At 42.9% G+C, this 14,860-nt stretch overlaps 1 protein-coding gene across 1 annotated transcript in view; it reads right to left on the minus strand.

Annotated features, from left to right (window-relative positions):
* The window catches only part of SH3BP5 (SH3 domain binding protein 5), a 52,492-nt gene that overhangs the window by 29,812 nt on the left and 7,820 nt on the right, over positions 1-14,860 (minus strand). Inside the window, exon 3 of the mRNA XM_065832628.2 lies at positions 10,142-10,270. Within this exon, the coding sequence (XP_065688700.1) occupies positions 10,142-10,270 (129 nt within the window). The remainder of the gene's footprint in view (positions 1-10,141; positions 10,271-14,860) is intronic.

Genomic DNA, 14,860 nt, shown 5'->3' on the forward strand with positions numbered 1-14,860 from the left:
GGGTGGTGTCCTGGACAAATGGAGGGCTAAGTTTGTTCCTTGAAGGAAAAAGTCTAGGTAGCAACAGGAACAGACAAAAATCTCAATTCCACTTCGCAGCAACAAAATCCTCCTTTGAGAACAAACCATTAACACCCTTTACTAAGTGGTGGTGGGCAGGGGAAGCAAACATAAGAAGAAGACACAGTTAAAAAAGATGGACATTTCTTCCCCATCCTGGCAGAGAAATTTATTTTCTAACAGTTGAACTGCAAGTTTGCTGCAATTAAGAGAGATTTTTCTTACAGAAACTGAGTCAATACAGAGCTGTTCCAAGATATGCCACAAAATAATTAGACTGTTCAAACAATGTTTTCCAGCAAGAATCAACAAGAGCTCATAAATTCGTACTGTTCTACTAGAAGTCATCATGAAACACACCCAAGAAGACAGCAACCAACATCCCTATCAGATTTGTTTTGGCAACATTTCATGATAAACACCCACCAATTTAGACCACTGTACACAACAAAGACTGGGGAGGCTGAACAACTTCCCCAAAGTTGCAAGACTTGTGCTACCTTCAGCAGTCACCCCATAGCTATTACCACCCAAAACAGGTACACAAGATATCACCCCAACCTCAAGCCACCCAGGCTACTATTTTTAACAGATGATCCCGTCTGTGGCTCACAATCTCTTGAAATAGCCTTTACCAATGGTCAGAAAATATCAAAGGGGAAATGGTAAGACAGAACAAAGCAAGGCGATCTTTCCAGTAAATTACCGTTTTTTCAAACACTGTAGATTTCCCTTTTGGCAAGAGCTACACAAAATGCTGAAGCTATACAAACGAATCCACAATCTAAATCTCTTGGGTCTTTCCAAATGGAAAAGGATGCAAAATGATGTTAATGAAATCTTCAGGCAACAGTAGAGGAAAAAGGAATTCATCTCTGAGAACTGCTTAACACCTTCCCGCCAGTCCCAGCATCTGCTGCTGCATCTGTGGCTAAGCACCATAGTCAGATCACCTAGAGCACTTCTTTTTACCTAAATCAGCTGAAAAAACCCCCACACTAAACCTTCCCACCCCAGCCCTCTCCCTTTTACTTCAAAGAACAGAGGGCATTTCTACACCAGCTTACCCCAGTATTCCAGTATTTCAGACCTACTTGCACAACACTTCTAGTATTTCACAAGAGAAAAAGAACAAGAAAAAAACATTATTGAAGGGTAGGGAATATAGTTAGGTCATTGCATTGTTGACATTTACTGGAGAGGAGGTTGAACAGCTAGCTGGCTTCGTATTGTGCCATCCAGAAGAGCTAAGAGCTGATGGATGCTTTGTGAGGTAGGAGAAAGAAACACCAAAAAACAACAGTCATATTTCTCATCTCTTCTAGATAATTTCTTCAAAACACTTAGATGAAAACAGTATTTTCTTCTGTTTCTGTCAAGAAAAGCAGAAGAGGGAAGAACCTCTAATTTACAGCGCACAGCTAACAAACTTCTATAATGTAGCCCTCCAAGGCATGTCTTCTACTACTGATGAGAAGACCAATTACAGTTTTTGCATCAATAGCTTATACAAACCAATCATCCATCAACAGAATAGTGCTCACATAAAATGAAAATGTAGGATGTATAAATACCAACCCAAAATAACTAGACCCGTTCATCGAGGCATAGAAAGCACAGACAGATACAGGAGGTCTACCTTGTAGCGGAGATGCATATGTGCACAGAATTTATCAATAGAAGTATTTCAACAACCAAGTGGCTAAAAATTAGTTCCTACCACCCAAAGGTGCCAGGAAGAAGGCATGTGCAGATGGTTTTGCTACAGATGCTACCTAATCTGCAGGATACATAGGTAACAGATTACTAAATATCAATCAGGTAAGGATTTTTTTCTGTTCACCTGTGAAGTAGTGGCTGTTAGTGTTCCTAGATGTGGGGCAGATTTCCAGCTGCTCAGGATTAAAAGGGTAGAAACCCACCAGTCACGCTGACCTACTATCCCGCATTAGAAGGGTTTATAGGAAGACAAACACATTAAGGAGCTTTCCTTCACAGATCAGATCTTTGGCACAACTTTCCAAAATCCTACCAGGCAACATCTGTTATCTTCTCAGTAGTTTAAGGACAGCTGGTTTGAGACACTCAAACATCACACTGCTCAATCAGATGACAGAGCCAGAACATCAGTGTAAAACTGAGGTCTTTAAGTAAATAAATAACAATGCTAATAAATCAGCCAGGCAAAACCCAGCTGATTGACCCAGGTAAGTCTCCCTGAGCCCCCTGCTTTCTAGGCTTCATCACAACTTCAGCCTGAAGGAAAATGCAATAGAATGCAAGACTTAAAATACAGTTTTCAGGTTTTAAGCATTCAGGTGGAACAAAAACAACACACCGAGCACAAGCTCCATCTGGCACCAGTGAAACACTGAGCCATATCAACCTGGATGCAGAGTAGCGACTCCTATACAGTACTCACAGGGTTTCAATCACAATTGTGCAAACATGATGAGAGCACAAGAGGCACTCTATCCAATTCTGAGTGTGGCCAAACATTTTCTTTCCCTAACCCAAAGTGCATCCCACTTTAGAAATAAAGTTTACAAAACTCAGTGGTTTCCCTGGTGGAAGTCCAGGAAGAGACTCCTCTCCCACAATAGTCAAATTCCCTTGCTTGGCTTGTTTCCAATTCAGACGGGTGCCTGGCCCCACAGCCAGTCATGCACCATGGAAAGGGAGATTAATATACTGAGAACGCCCTTTGGGATCATAGCAATGGGAGCTCCACAGTTCACAAGAGGACTGACGTCACATCAACATAGTTTCTCCAAGATTTAATGATGTGTTTTGTAACAAAAAAAATGAAAGAGTTGCTGGGAAGAAGGGGTTCAGGTCCAGAGCAGGTCCACAGGGAACAGAAAGGGAAAATGGGAAGAAGGACACACACACCACCAGGCACAACCCACAGCCTCCGTGCTTCATCCTTTCAAGCACCACTTGTTGCACTGCTCACCTACATGTCATCTCCTTACCATTTCTTCACAGCACTGGGCTCCTTGATTGCCCACAAGGCAACTTCCATGTCTCTTTTCCCTTCGCAGCACCCCAACCATCTCTTCCGAGCCAAGGCTTGTGCTGTTTCCCTCCCATGCCTGGCCTGCCTCAGCACAAACCAAGGCAATCACGTCAGTCTCCACCCCACTGACAAGTTTCTTGACCACCAAAAGTTAAGTTCTAGTTCGGGAGAGGAGCTGCTCCCCTGCCTCTGAGCAGCCTCTCCACCCCAGTAGCCTAAGTCATCCAAAAACCAAATCACAGCCATTCCTGTACAGTTGACTGAGGAACCCAGGGAGCAAAAGCCGCTTCTCACACCATTCACCCCATGTTCCTAAACCAAAAATCGTTCCCTACTCTATCCACACACTGGTGTGAGGTTCCCCAGGAGCCATCAGGGCAGCTGCAATACAGCATCTTCAGTTGAAACAGCATACCCAGACCACAGCTAACATAGCCTGTATTGCCAGCCTAGACTGATTATTGCCAATGATCAGAGGAGCAACGTCCATACAAAATACTTTCTGCTGGCTCCACCACCACGAACACGGGTGGAAATACTCTTAGAAGCCTATGACAGTTACCCACCCCTCGTTGACAGCAGTTTGATAAAAGGGACACTTTCACCCACATGGTTTTCTACTGCTTTCTCCATGTAAAACATGAACAAAGTGTAAGAGAAGCCGGAATTAACAGTCCGTTAGCAGCAGCACTGGGCAGACAGTCGTGACTTACCAATGTAGACGCAGCACTGAACTAAAGCCGTGGAAAGAGTGTTATAGGTGCTTGGGTTTTTTCTTAAAGAGTGGGAAGGATTTGTAGAAGGTTTCTCTAAGTCAATTGTGATGTTTCTCTGTCCTTGCTTTGAACACATGAATCCACTAGGTAGCGTTCTGGTCACTAAACAGTTAACCAGAAACACTCCTTCAGCCAGGCAAGGTCAGTTGTTTGTTCCACTGTAACTGTGTCAATAATTTTGCTTTTTACTAGCTCCATGGCAAGTTGCCAAACAGCAATGCAAGTCTGTCACACTTCTGCTGACATTTAATTTTTGCTTCTCAAGTTCCCTCTCCCTCCACCTTTTTTGCCAAGATAAGCTTACCAGATAATACACATCAGTCTTAACCCCTTGTTGTCTTGAACACAAGCGCAAGGACTTCAGCCCATAAAAACAGGATAGAAAAGGAGATTCCTTATGACATGGCTACCTCCAATATATCAAGAGATAATAGATCTAGGAACCAAAGGGGAGGACCTGGACATCCACTGCTGTTGGATCTGGACGCAGGAGCTGCCACCCGCACTCTGTCCTGCCCCCCTGCCAGCTGGTGCTGTCATCCAAGTAGCTCTCACTCACTGAGCAGATTTGGATGGGAAATTTGGGTGCTGCAGGAAGCAACACCGGTAAGACCTTGGCTTCCAATTCCTAATTAATTTTTAAGGGTGATTGGCAGTTTTGAACCTCCAGGCTATGCAAATTTAAAAAGCTTTTGTCTCCTGAGCTAAAAAAGCTATCATCTGTAACTTTCCACACTTTCCACACTACTTTGAGACATCTCAAGCCTAACACCTAGAAACTGAGGTGCCAATGGCCACTTTCAAAAATTTTGTTCATTTACAAGGACTGCAATCCTGGCCTGCAAAGAACAGCATCGGCCTCATCTGCTGAGGAAGAGAGTCTTCCAAGTGTGCTTTGATGTGCTTATACCCCTACCACCTCCAGCATCAAGTGGCTCAGTTCCTGTTCTGCAGGAATAACAGTAGTTATGTGGGTATGAGATTCATTGAACCACTTGATGCAGGATTCACCCGATAACTTTCAAATGGCTAAACAACCCAAGACAAGGTGTCTTAATACCCTCTGCATTTAAGGAATATGTACGTACCTCAGGAGTCTTTTCAAATGCACCTACCTCTCACCAACTACAGTCAGTGATTAAGGGCCTCAAGTTTTGTGAAGACGGGCAGAATGGAGACCCAGGCTCTGAATATCTGAGAACTCACCCCTAATAATTCTTTACCCTGTCAGCTGATTTCTTCAAGCAGACGTCGCAATCCAGTATAAAGTATTACATGAGAGAAATAGTGAGGTGAGAGGAAGGAGTTTTACTATGTAAAAAGCTGCAGTGAAGGGGACAGGTTAGCTGTCCTTGCTGAACACAATCTACTTTGTCCATCAACTGCATTTCCTCTCAGGGGCGCCCAGACTTCAGTAGGGATGAGCTGTTATACATACCAATCCCAGCCTGGTTTTCCAAGCCTTTTGAGATAAAAGGGTGGTGCTTTACAAAGTATGCCAGCAACACGAAAAGGAGAATTAGTTGTAAAGCTGAACCAGGAAGAGTGACCCAAGAGGAAGCAGAACATGCCAAGTCTTCAACATCTTGCTCTCTGAACACTTGCTACTTAGTGAGAGATACATATAGATATGACCTAGCATAGATCTTTCATCTATTTTTGCCTGAAGCAAGTTTTCTGACACTCTTTTGTAAAAGCTCAATGACACAGGGGGGGCGAGAGGAATATCACAAAGCAAAACCATGTCCCTCTCAAATAAGCTCAGCAGTAAAGCTGAGCAAAGAATTCACACCTACTCCCAATCCGAGCCAGTACTGGGCACTAAAATGTAACTCCTCACTTGGGAAACAAACAAACAAATGAACAGTAATAGGAGCTGAAGCTTAATTTAAAGTAACACTCAACAAGGCTTTTATTCAGGCTAGGGTCACTACAAATGCATGGACTGTTTTATTTGTGGGGGTTGGTGGGAACACATTATTATCAGATTTCTTTTTTTTTTCTGGTAGAAGCAAAGCAGAAAGGCAAGTCCTTCGGTTCGTTTTGTCCCTGGGTTCACAAGCGATGACGTATGGATAACAGTGTTTTAATGGCACCTCTCACCCAATGACCCCAAAGTTCTTTTACTTCCCTTAATGAACTGGGCTTCACAGCAGTTTGACAGCTCCATTATACATGGGAACTGAGAGAGAGGCAAAGTCATTTATCTATGCCACGCAGCAGCACAAAATCAGCTCCTGCCAGCCCAGTGACTTACGCAACAGACTACACTTGCTTTTGCACAGCATCCTGCCCCAGAGCACACTGTCACCAGGGAGGTGACACACTTCTCCAACCCTATCACCTGCCCAGCCACTATTGCATAGGCACCTTACAGCCTCAGCCCTGCAAAATGCTAAGTTAACAGTGGCTGAAGACACTACTTACCTCAGAGGCTCAAGACCTGCACTGCTGTTTACATTATTACTGTTTCCTGGCAACTTCACCCTTCTTCTCCATTACCTTTGGGCAAGAAAAATCTAATTCTCTGACTAGTCAACCAGGGAAGCAGATTTCTATCAAAAACCAAACAAAACAACCAGACATGGGAAGGTAGGTCTTCCTGAGACTTTGAACCTGGACCACCTTCTGGATTACAGGAATTACATATTGCTGCAGTGTGGTCATTGCTTGTGTAAATACATAAATACATACAAGGTTTGTGTCAAGGTTCTTCCACTGAACACGTGCATTATGGCGTAAGTTAAAGAACAAGATGAAAAGACAATATGCCAAATGCAAAAAAAAAAAAAAAACACCTTGCAGCAGAACTACATTAAAATTTGATTAAACAACAAATTTGGATCAAAATGCTCAAAACCAGCTAGGTGTGCCTGTAATCAACATAAAAGGACTGCTGGTATACCAAAATGAGGAACGACAATGAAGTTGCCTTGGCAGAAGTGCATTGAAACCTACAGGGGCAGGAATATTAGCCAGTTCTCACTTCAATCTCAGCAAAAGCTAAATATGACTGCGTTGGTGCCAACAGAGAGCATCCCGGTTCCCTGTGCCACCGCTGCAGAGGACAAAGCACTCAAATCCTAACGTTAAGGGACCACTGTTCTGTCAAAGCAAAGTTTCACCCTGAGACAGGCCAAGCTGAAATTCTCTTGGCATATGTAACACCAACAAGATGGTACAGGACTCTTGCATGGGAGAATTAATCTGTTTTGAAATCACTATTTTCTGGCAGCAGAGGATTGCACAAGATGAGGATAAGGGTGAGGAGACAAAAGGGCTCAAGATCCTAAAGCTTCTCCAGGGAAGTACTTGACTCAGGGACTCATTTTTGGCTGACCCCACATCAATGCCCTCATACTATTTTAATGGGTTTTATCTTAATAAATGAAACGTAGTTCCAGAAGAGAATCGTGCTGGTTCCAAGTGAAAACAAGCTCCTTGGTATGACTAAATACAGCTTGCATCAACCAGCTCACCCTACAACTGGTATCTTAAATGCAAGTAACTCCGCACAACTCCTGCATTTCTGTCAAACTAGATGTCATCAATTATGCAACTCTGAGTTCCGAGAAGAGATCAATTTACATGTCATATTTTTTACTTCCCTTTACTGAGAACAATAAACAAGAATTTACACTTCCCTTTCTCTTACAAGCCCAGTCATGCATTTTTCCCTTATTGTTTAATTAAAGCCATTTCAATCACCGAGAACCTCGTGCCTACATTTTCAGAGGCAGCCTAATGGCTCTAAAATAACTGTAAAGACAGAAGATGGAAGACAGTCTTCAGAGATTAGATGCTTTCATAAACTTAAACAGAAAAATATCAAGCTATTCCCATTATTTCCCTACAATTTTACCAATCAAAGTATAAAAGAAAGACGCAAGCTGGCACCTAAACATATTAATATTCTGGTATGTTGCTCCAGTTTCATATTTTCCTACCCACTCCTTTCCCTCGCTTTAATAAAGTAAATTTGCTCCCAGTCAAACTGAACTTTTCTAGACTAAATTAAGACCAGACAAACTCTTAAGGCAGGTGCTTTGCTGACAGTTGGTACTAATCTTCCCAGTCTCCTTATTTCCAGATAGATTCGCTGTCCTTCAATGTCAATATTCCTCTTGGCCCTCACATTTCCTATTTCAAGATTTTATCAGACAAAGAGCCAAAGAGAAACCAGAGACTACCTTCCAGCTCTGCCTGCTGAGCAGATAGAGAGATGGAGTTCTGTTCCACAACTGGCTCCGTAACACAAAATGTAAAAAAGTTAAATGAACAGTTAGAAGGTAAATCCTTGCTTAAAAAAAGGGAAATGTTGTCAAGGAATTAAAGGAAGTTTGACTGTGCAGCAAATTAGCATATCTGGGATAAATAAAATTTAAAGCTACCTAATGACAAAACAAATTGGGATAAAAATATGGTTCTCTGTAATAAGCCAAATGCCAGAGTAGCGATTCTACAAATCTAAGGACCTTCAGTGGTTTGGGTTTGTAGTGGTCTTGCAAAGCACCTTCGAATCAGCATGACAGAATGGATTACAGGGGTAGCAAAGACACAACAATAAAAAAATTCCATTTTCAGGACATAGTCTGCTGTCAACTTCTGACAGAGGACAAAGTTCATTGCTCTCAGTGCCTGATATTACAAACCTCAAAGTCATCTGATTTTTTTGTACTGCAGAGTATGCATTTTCTACCATCGACTTTTCCAAGTAGAACCCTTGAAGTCCTATGCATGCTATGTCTGACATAACTATTTATAGTAATAGCAGTATAAGATCATACTCAAGGCGGGGTTTTGGGGACTTTTTTTTAATTGGACATACTAATTAACACAATATAAACAATTCCTTGACCTTATTTTGTTACTAACTTCCTCTGTACCTCTAGCTCACTACTGGTGAGCACACGCCATAGGCCTTATGAGCAGGGATTGCTTCAGAGCAGTTAGAGATGAGCAGTAAATACCATGCTTTCTGTGCTTTGAAGCAGAGTTTACCTATTTGTCACGCTGCTTCCAGACTGAAGGATTAAGCCTAACAACCCCTACACATCATCCTCACTGCCTGAGACAATGGCTCCAAAACAATGCCATGCAATTTAAAGGATCAACATGGCCACGTATCACCTTGCATGGCACATCCCTTCAATGCAATTCCTGCCTCAGCAGCTTTCAAACCGATGAAACTTGTGTTCACACCTCCCTTTTCCATGTCTTGTTCTGGGATGTGTTCTTTCCTCTCTCCTTTTCTTACCCCACGAGTTTACTTTCTCCCTTCTGGCGCACACCTATGCTACTTTTCTCACCCATCAACTCACCCCTTACCTAGTTTTACATCAAAATTACAGGAGGATTTTGTTTGTATTTCACACGTGTTACCCCATCTCTGACTCTCCCCTTAAGCACAATCACGTCCTGGCTGCCCAGCCACAAGTGCCACCCCTCACATCCCTCCAGCTGAGCACAGAAGCAGCAGCTCTAGGCAACTCTTCCTCTACTGCTGTCTCTCCTTGAGAGAAAAAACAAAAAGCCTCAGACACCAGCAAGCCCCATGACAGACACCAAGCAGAAGCACTCCCTAAGCCACCACACACTCAACTCTCAGCTACCTTTCCCTAAAGTGAGAAGCTGCCTGACATCTCACAAGCCTTCTTGCTTTCCCTGCAGCCAACAGATCACATCCTTAATTCCACACCTCATCCCTCCCTGCCACAGCCACAAAGGCCTGTCAGTAATCAAGCAATAGCTGGGGCAATGGAGGTAAGGTCCTGGTGGCAGTACAGAAAGCAGAACTCAGTTCATTTAGGACATTTTTGCTTCAGCACAAGCTAATCAGCACCAAACCCTGCAGGTTTCCCCAAGTCTGCTCCACTCCAGCCTCTTTCCCAGCAGCTCCCCTTTGCAGCTATTTAGCTGCTGTGCATTTTGCTTTCAGAAGAAAAAGCAGATACACAAAGTCCATGCTGTATTTGCAAATAATTACAGCTTCTCATAGGGACAAGCAAGGCTCTGAAAGGCCACTGATAATAAGAGAACAGAACTAGTCTTCTGCTATTGATTGTTTGTTCTGCTGTAGCTGCTCCTGGGCTAAAGAACACATGCAGCTGTGGCTGCGAAGAAACACATTTTTGCCATCGATTCGCATGGCTGACACACAACTCCAGACATTGATCAGTGTCAGCCAAAAGCACATGCTTAAGATGTTATTAATAGCAGGAGAGCAATGCAGTCAGCATGTGTCCTCCAACCATCAGCACAGGCTTATAAGGCAGACAGTTCTCACCTGCCTGGCCACCCTCCGAGCTTCCCAGTAAGGTTTGGAGTCTTCTACAGCTTTTCCAATCTTCTTTACCAGTTCGTCCAGTTTTACTGTTGCTTCGACCAGCACGGAGCGGAACTTCTGGCGTGCATCCTGCAAAATGTTGTGGAAAGGAAAGAAAGGACAAGGACAAATTAGAGCTTTAAAATTTGTTTCTACCTGTTTGCTCCTACTTTCAGGTTGCTCTTTAGATTCACACGTGAGCTGACACATTCAGAATAGTTACTGGCATTTGGACCAAGCCAGAATTCTTTAGCAGAGGTAATAACAGGAACCCAGAACCATATGTGAAAGCTAGCAGCCTGGACACTGTCTTTCAGAGACAGCTTTTATATAAAGCCTGCAAAAGCCTGTGCTAGCTGTCACCTCTGGCAGAGTTTATCAGAGAGGAATAGCTTGTAAACTACTCGCTCGGTGAAGAGGCAAAGAGCAGTGTAACAAGGTCTGATAGGGAGTTCAACAGCAAAGACATCTCAGCAAGACAACGCTAGAATGGGGCTAGCAGGCAGGCAAATCAATCAGAATCTCGTAATCCTTACCATAGAATCACAGAATCATAGAACAGTTTGGGTTGGAAGGGACCTTCAAAGCTCATCTGGTCCAACACCCCTGCCATGAGCAGGGGCATCTTCAACTAGAACAGGTTGCTCAGAGCCCCATCCAACCTGACCCTGAATATCTACTTTGCATTTCACTGCTATTATTTACTACATTTCAAGAAGTAAATTCCAGCTACTTCCAAACTGCATGAGTTGCCCTCTTTACATGATTAGCTGAAGCAATTAAAAATTTTCTCTGTAATTTCCACACCTTCAAGCAAAGTGATTCTGATTTTGATCTCAGCATCCAACACAGACTCTAAATCAATGCAATTATTGCAGAGAGATGCAAATTCAGGCTGGGACCTGGCCCAGGATTTAAGGAGACGAAGAGGAAGAGCCTTGTGAGCTCTTGACAAGCCTTATAATTCTAATTAGAGAGCAGGATTTACACAGCCTGCTGCTAGAATGACATGTTGATTATCAGGAAGCAGCTGGCTTGAAGAAGTGCTCTAATTCAGGAGGTTTTTGTCATTATTGTTGAAGATTTCTAGAATGCACAACTGTTTATTAATTGGAAGAATTAAAATACAGTGTAACCTACCACTACGACCTCAAAAGGGGAGAAAAACTGCAATAATACATTATTTTTTACAGAAAAAGCAACATACATCTGTAACAGCTTCTTTACTTCCTTTTTGGTGTTATCCAAAACCTTAACCAGCATCAATAATATTTTAGCCCAATGCAAATAGCTTTAGATTCTTAAGGCACTGTAGTTTTTCTAAGGAGGTATTCAAATGGGTAACAAGGTCAAAAACAGAGAATTAAATGCACATTAGCTTATTATTTTATTAATTCCAATCCAGTCAATAATCTCATTTCTTAATGAAAGCCTGAAATGTATAATTCAAACAATATGTATCGAGTCAATTATTTTCTCAGTGAGAAGAGTTTGAATATTTCCAATTAAAGTACTGGACACTATATGGTTCACTGCTCAAAATGAGTTTCACAACTAACTGAAATAAGACTGCAAGCATAATGTTTTAGCATTGCAAATGTTAAGTACTGAAGTATATTTAACATTTTTTTCTTCCTACAAGTGTAGGAACAAAATAAAAAACTCATTTCTAAATGAGCCTGAGCTTTTGGTTCTTACTTCCATTGTGAAAGCTGCTTATTAGGATACTAGTTGTGGAAAGCAAATAGTTAAAGAAAAACATAAATGTACATACATTAAGAAAAAAAGCCCTATGCAATGATTCATCAGAAATTCAGTTCCTATGTCTGTACGATAAGCACTTGGAACAAAGAAACCGTCACTACCAAATCTGTGCTGAGAGACCTACCCCAAATTTATTCATGTAATAATTATGAACACTCTTATCCAATAGGAAAAAGACAACTAACTTCCACCTGGAGTTTAAAAAAAGAAAGAAAAAAAAAAAAAACAAACCAAAAGACACCAAGGACAGAGCAGTCAAACTAACAGCAACTTTTGTACCCATTAATCTCCCACCAACCCAGAAGAAGCACATATAAATTACTAAACTGCAACTACTCCTATAACTTGGCACCTGAGGCACAGGCCTCGCAAATGGTTAAGCCCACATTCACCCACAAGCACAGCCCCACTTCACGCAGTAGCTACTTACACAGGACAGGGAGCTGCAGCTGAAGAATACACTGCAGTCAACTTCTAGTTTATAATTTTCCCCAAAAGACACCTGCTTCGTATTTTCAGGCTTTATTTGGGTCTGACCGTTCTAATTTTTTCCAGTGAAGAACAATAATGAAAATCAAAACAGCCCAGAACTCTATACTCGTGTCATCCATCACATGGCTTATTTTTAATGACATTTATTCTCAGGCTCCTGACTGTCAGGAGCACAAGCCTGAAGGCTCCACCACCTTCTGCATGAGAGAATAAGCAGATGCTTGCGCTCTGCTGGGGCCAGTCCCTCAACCAAAGGCTCCCAGACATCCCCTTCAGACACAGCAAGAATCATAGAATAGTTTGGGTTGGAAGGAACTTTTAAAGGTCATCTAGTCCAATCCCCCTGCAACGAGCACAGACATCTTCACCTTCAACAAGCACAGAATCACTTCTGTTGGAAAAGACCGTCAAGATCATTAAGTCCAACCATTAACCTAACTCTTGGCACTAAAACATGTTCCTAAGAACCTCATCTACACCTCTTTTAAACACCTCCAGGGATGATGACTCCACCACTCCCTGGGCAGCTTGTTCCAGTGCCCAACAACGCTTGCTGTGAAGCATTTTTTCCTGATGTCCAATTTAAACTTCTCCTGGCACAACTTGAGGGCACTTGCTCTTGTCGTATCAAGAAGATACTGAGGTTTCTGAGAAGGTGTAATGCCCAACCCATGCCCTCTCCCGCACAACCCACACAACTTTTACTCCCCACTACACCAGAAAAGCAAACGATCCCACATTGCATATCAACCCTTACAGCAGCCCAGTGCATTCACACCACCCAGCCTCCCTAATCCAAACCGATTCAGCTCCCATGCTCTCAGTGACCAGGGGGCTCCCGTCTGCGGGCTTTGGCAACACGTCCTGCGCGCAGGGGCACAGCTCCCTCCGGCAAACACGTGGCCGCGCTCAGCGCATCGGCCCTGCCACGTGCTGGTGGAGCACCTGTAAAACTCAGCACCCTTGGGACACACAAAATTTCCTGGGCAGGTGCCCCTGGGGAAGCTTAAAATAGAAATACAGGTGCAGCAGCTATTTCTACTCTTCATGTGAAACTGGGGAGGTCAGAAGCACCAAGGCAATCACACCAAGAGCACCAGGCTTCATGCACTTGCTACTTAAATGACATGAAAGGTGCATCTGCGGTTCACGGGAAGGGTGGGCCTGTGGTCAAGGCAATAACTTGGGAATCAATTTAATTCCCTGCTCTATAGCTGGCTTCCTGTGTTACTGTCAGACACTTTGACCAGCATGTGAAGTGGTTCAAAGCTATAAATGCTCTTAATGGTGTTTTCTGCAAGAACACACACATCAAAACCTTAGAGGCCCAGGAGCAGCACAGTGGTGCAGCTCATCCATGGTCTCCAGCCTGTGTCGGGAGGACAACTGCACCACCTTCAACCTGGATATCAAATCCCCTGCTGTGATGCGCCTCCCTACAGGCATAACTACTTAACTGCCAAACTCCTGCTTCATTCCAACCTTTACCTCACACACATGGATAATAAAGAACTGAAAAGATGACAATTCCTGCAACGTGCTGCCAGGAGCCAAACCAAGACAGTGCAGCACATGCCATGCAACTTTTCTAGTAGAGTCCTGAATTTCTCATTTCTGTATCTCAGTTCCTTGAAGGTGATGCTTCCCCAGCAGAAAGGCTAGTTATGGATAAAAGCAAGCATGCAGCCTTAGGTATAAACATTGTGAGTCACCCTATTTCTGGGGGTTTTTTTAGGGAAAAAGAAAGAAACAAACAAACAAAAACACACTAGTTCCTTTCTCATCCCTGCATTGAATACCTGCACAGACCAGATAAACTTAACAGAAGCAACGCAACTGACATCAGACATCTCAAACAACATTTCAAAAGCTCTTTTCCCCCACTACTCGCTCATAATCTTCTGTGATCATTTTTAAGAACACCTGTTACTGATTTTGCAAAGAGGAAGGTGATACTGGAAGCTGACTGGCTAACATTTCCAATGTTTTCTCCTTCCAACTTGCTCAGATGTGATGCTGACAAACCTTAATACATCTGGACAAAAGCTGATTAAGGCACTTTACCCTCAATGCATGTTGCAAGGTGCAAAAACAAAAAAAACACTCAAAACTTGTCACTTAAGTTACAGTCTTAATAACTAGACTCTCACTACCTCAGTGTTTGCCATCCATACACTCCAGCAGGCGCAGCACTTGGTGCATCGCATTAACTGCTGTGGTTTACTTTTCAACATCTTGTTCTATGGGTGCAAGAGCTCCACTCTCCAACTTTCTTCCTGGAAATCCTTCACACCTTTGTCCCAAATTACAGATTTCACAAGCACAGTTTTAGGGAGGGACCATGCCAGACTGCTACTCCACAAAGGCCTTTGCTGCAATAGTTCATTATTAAAAGCAAACTTTGTTTCCACTAACTTGCTGTTG

Source organism: Patagioenas fasciata, chromosome 2 (assembly GCF_037038585.1).
Source record: "Patagioenas fasciata isolate bPatFas1 chromosome 2, bPatFas1.hap1, whole genome shotgun sequence".
Taxonomy (NCBI): Eukaryota; Metazoa; Chordata; class Aves; order Columbiformes; family Columbidae; genus Patagioenas; species Patagioenas fasciata.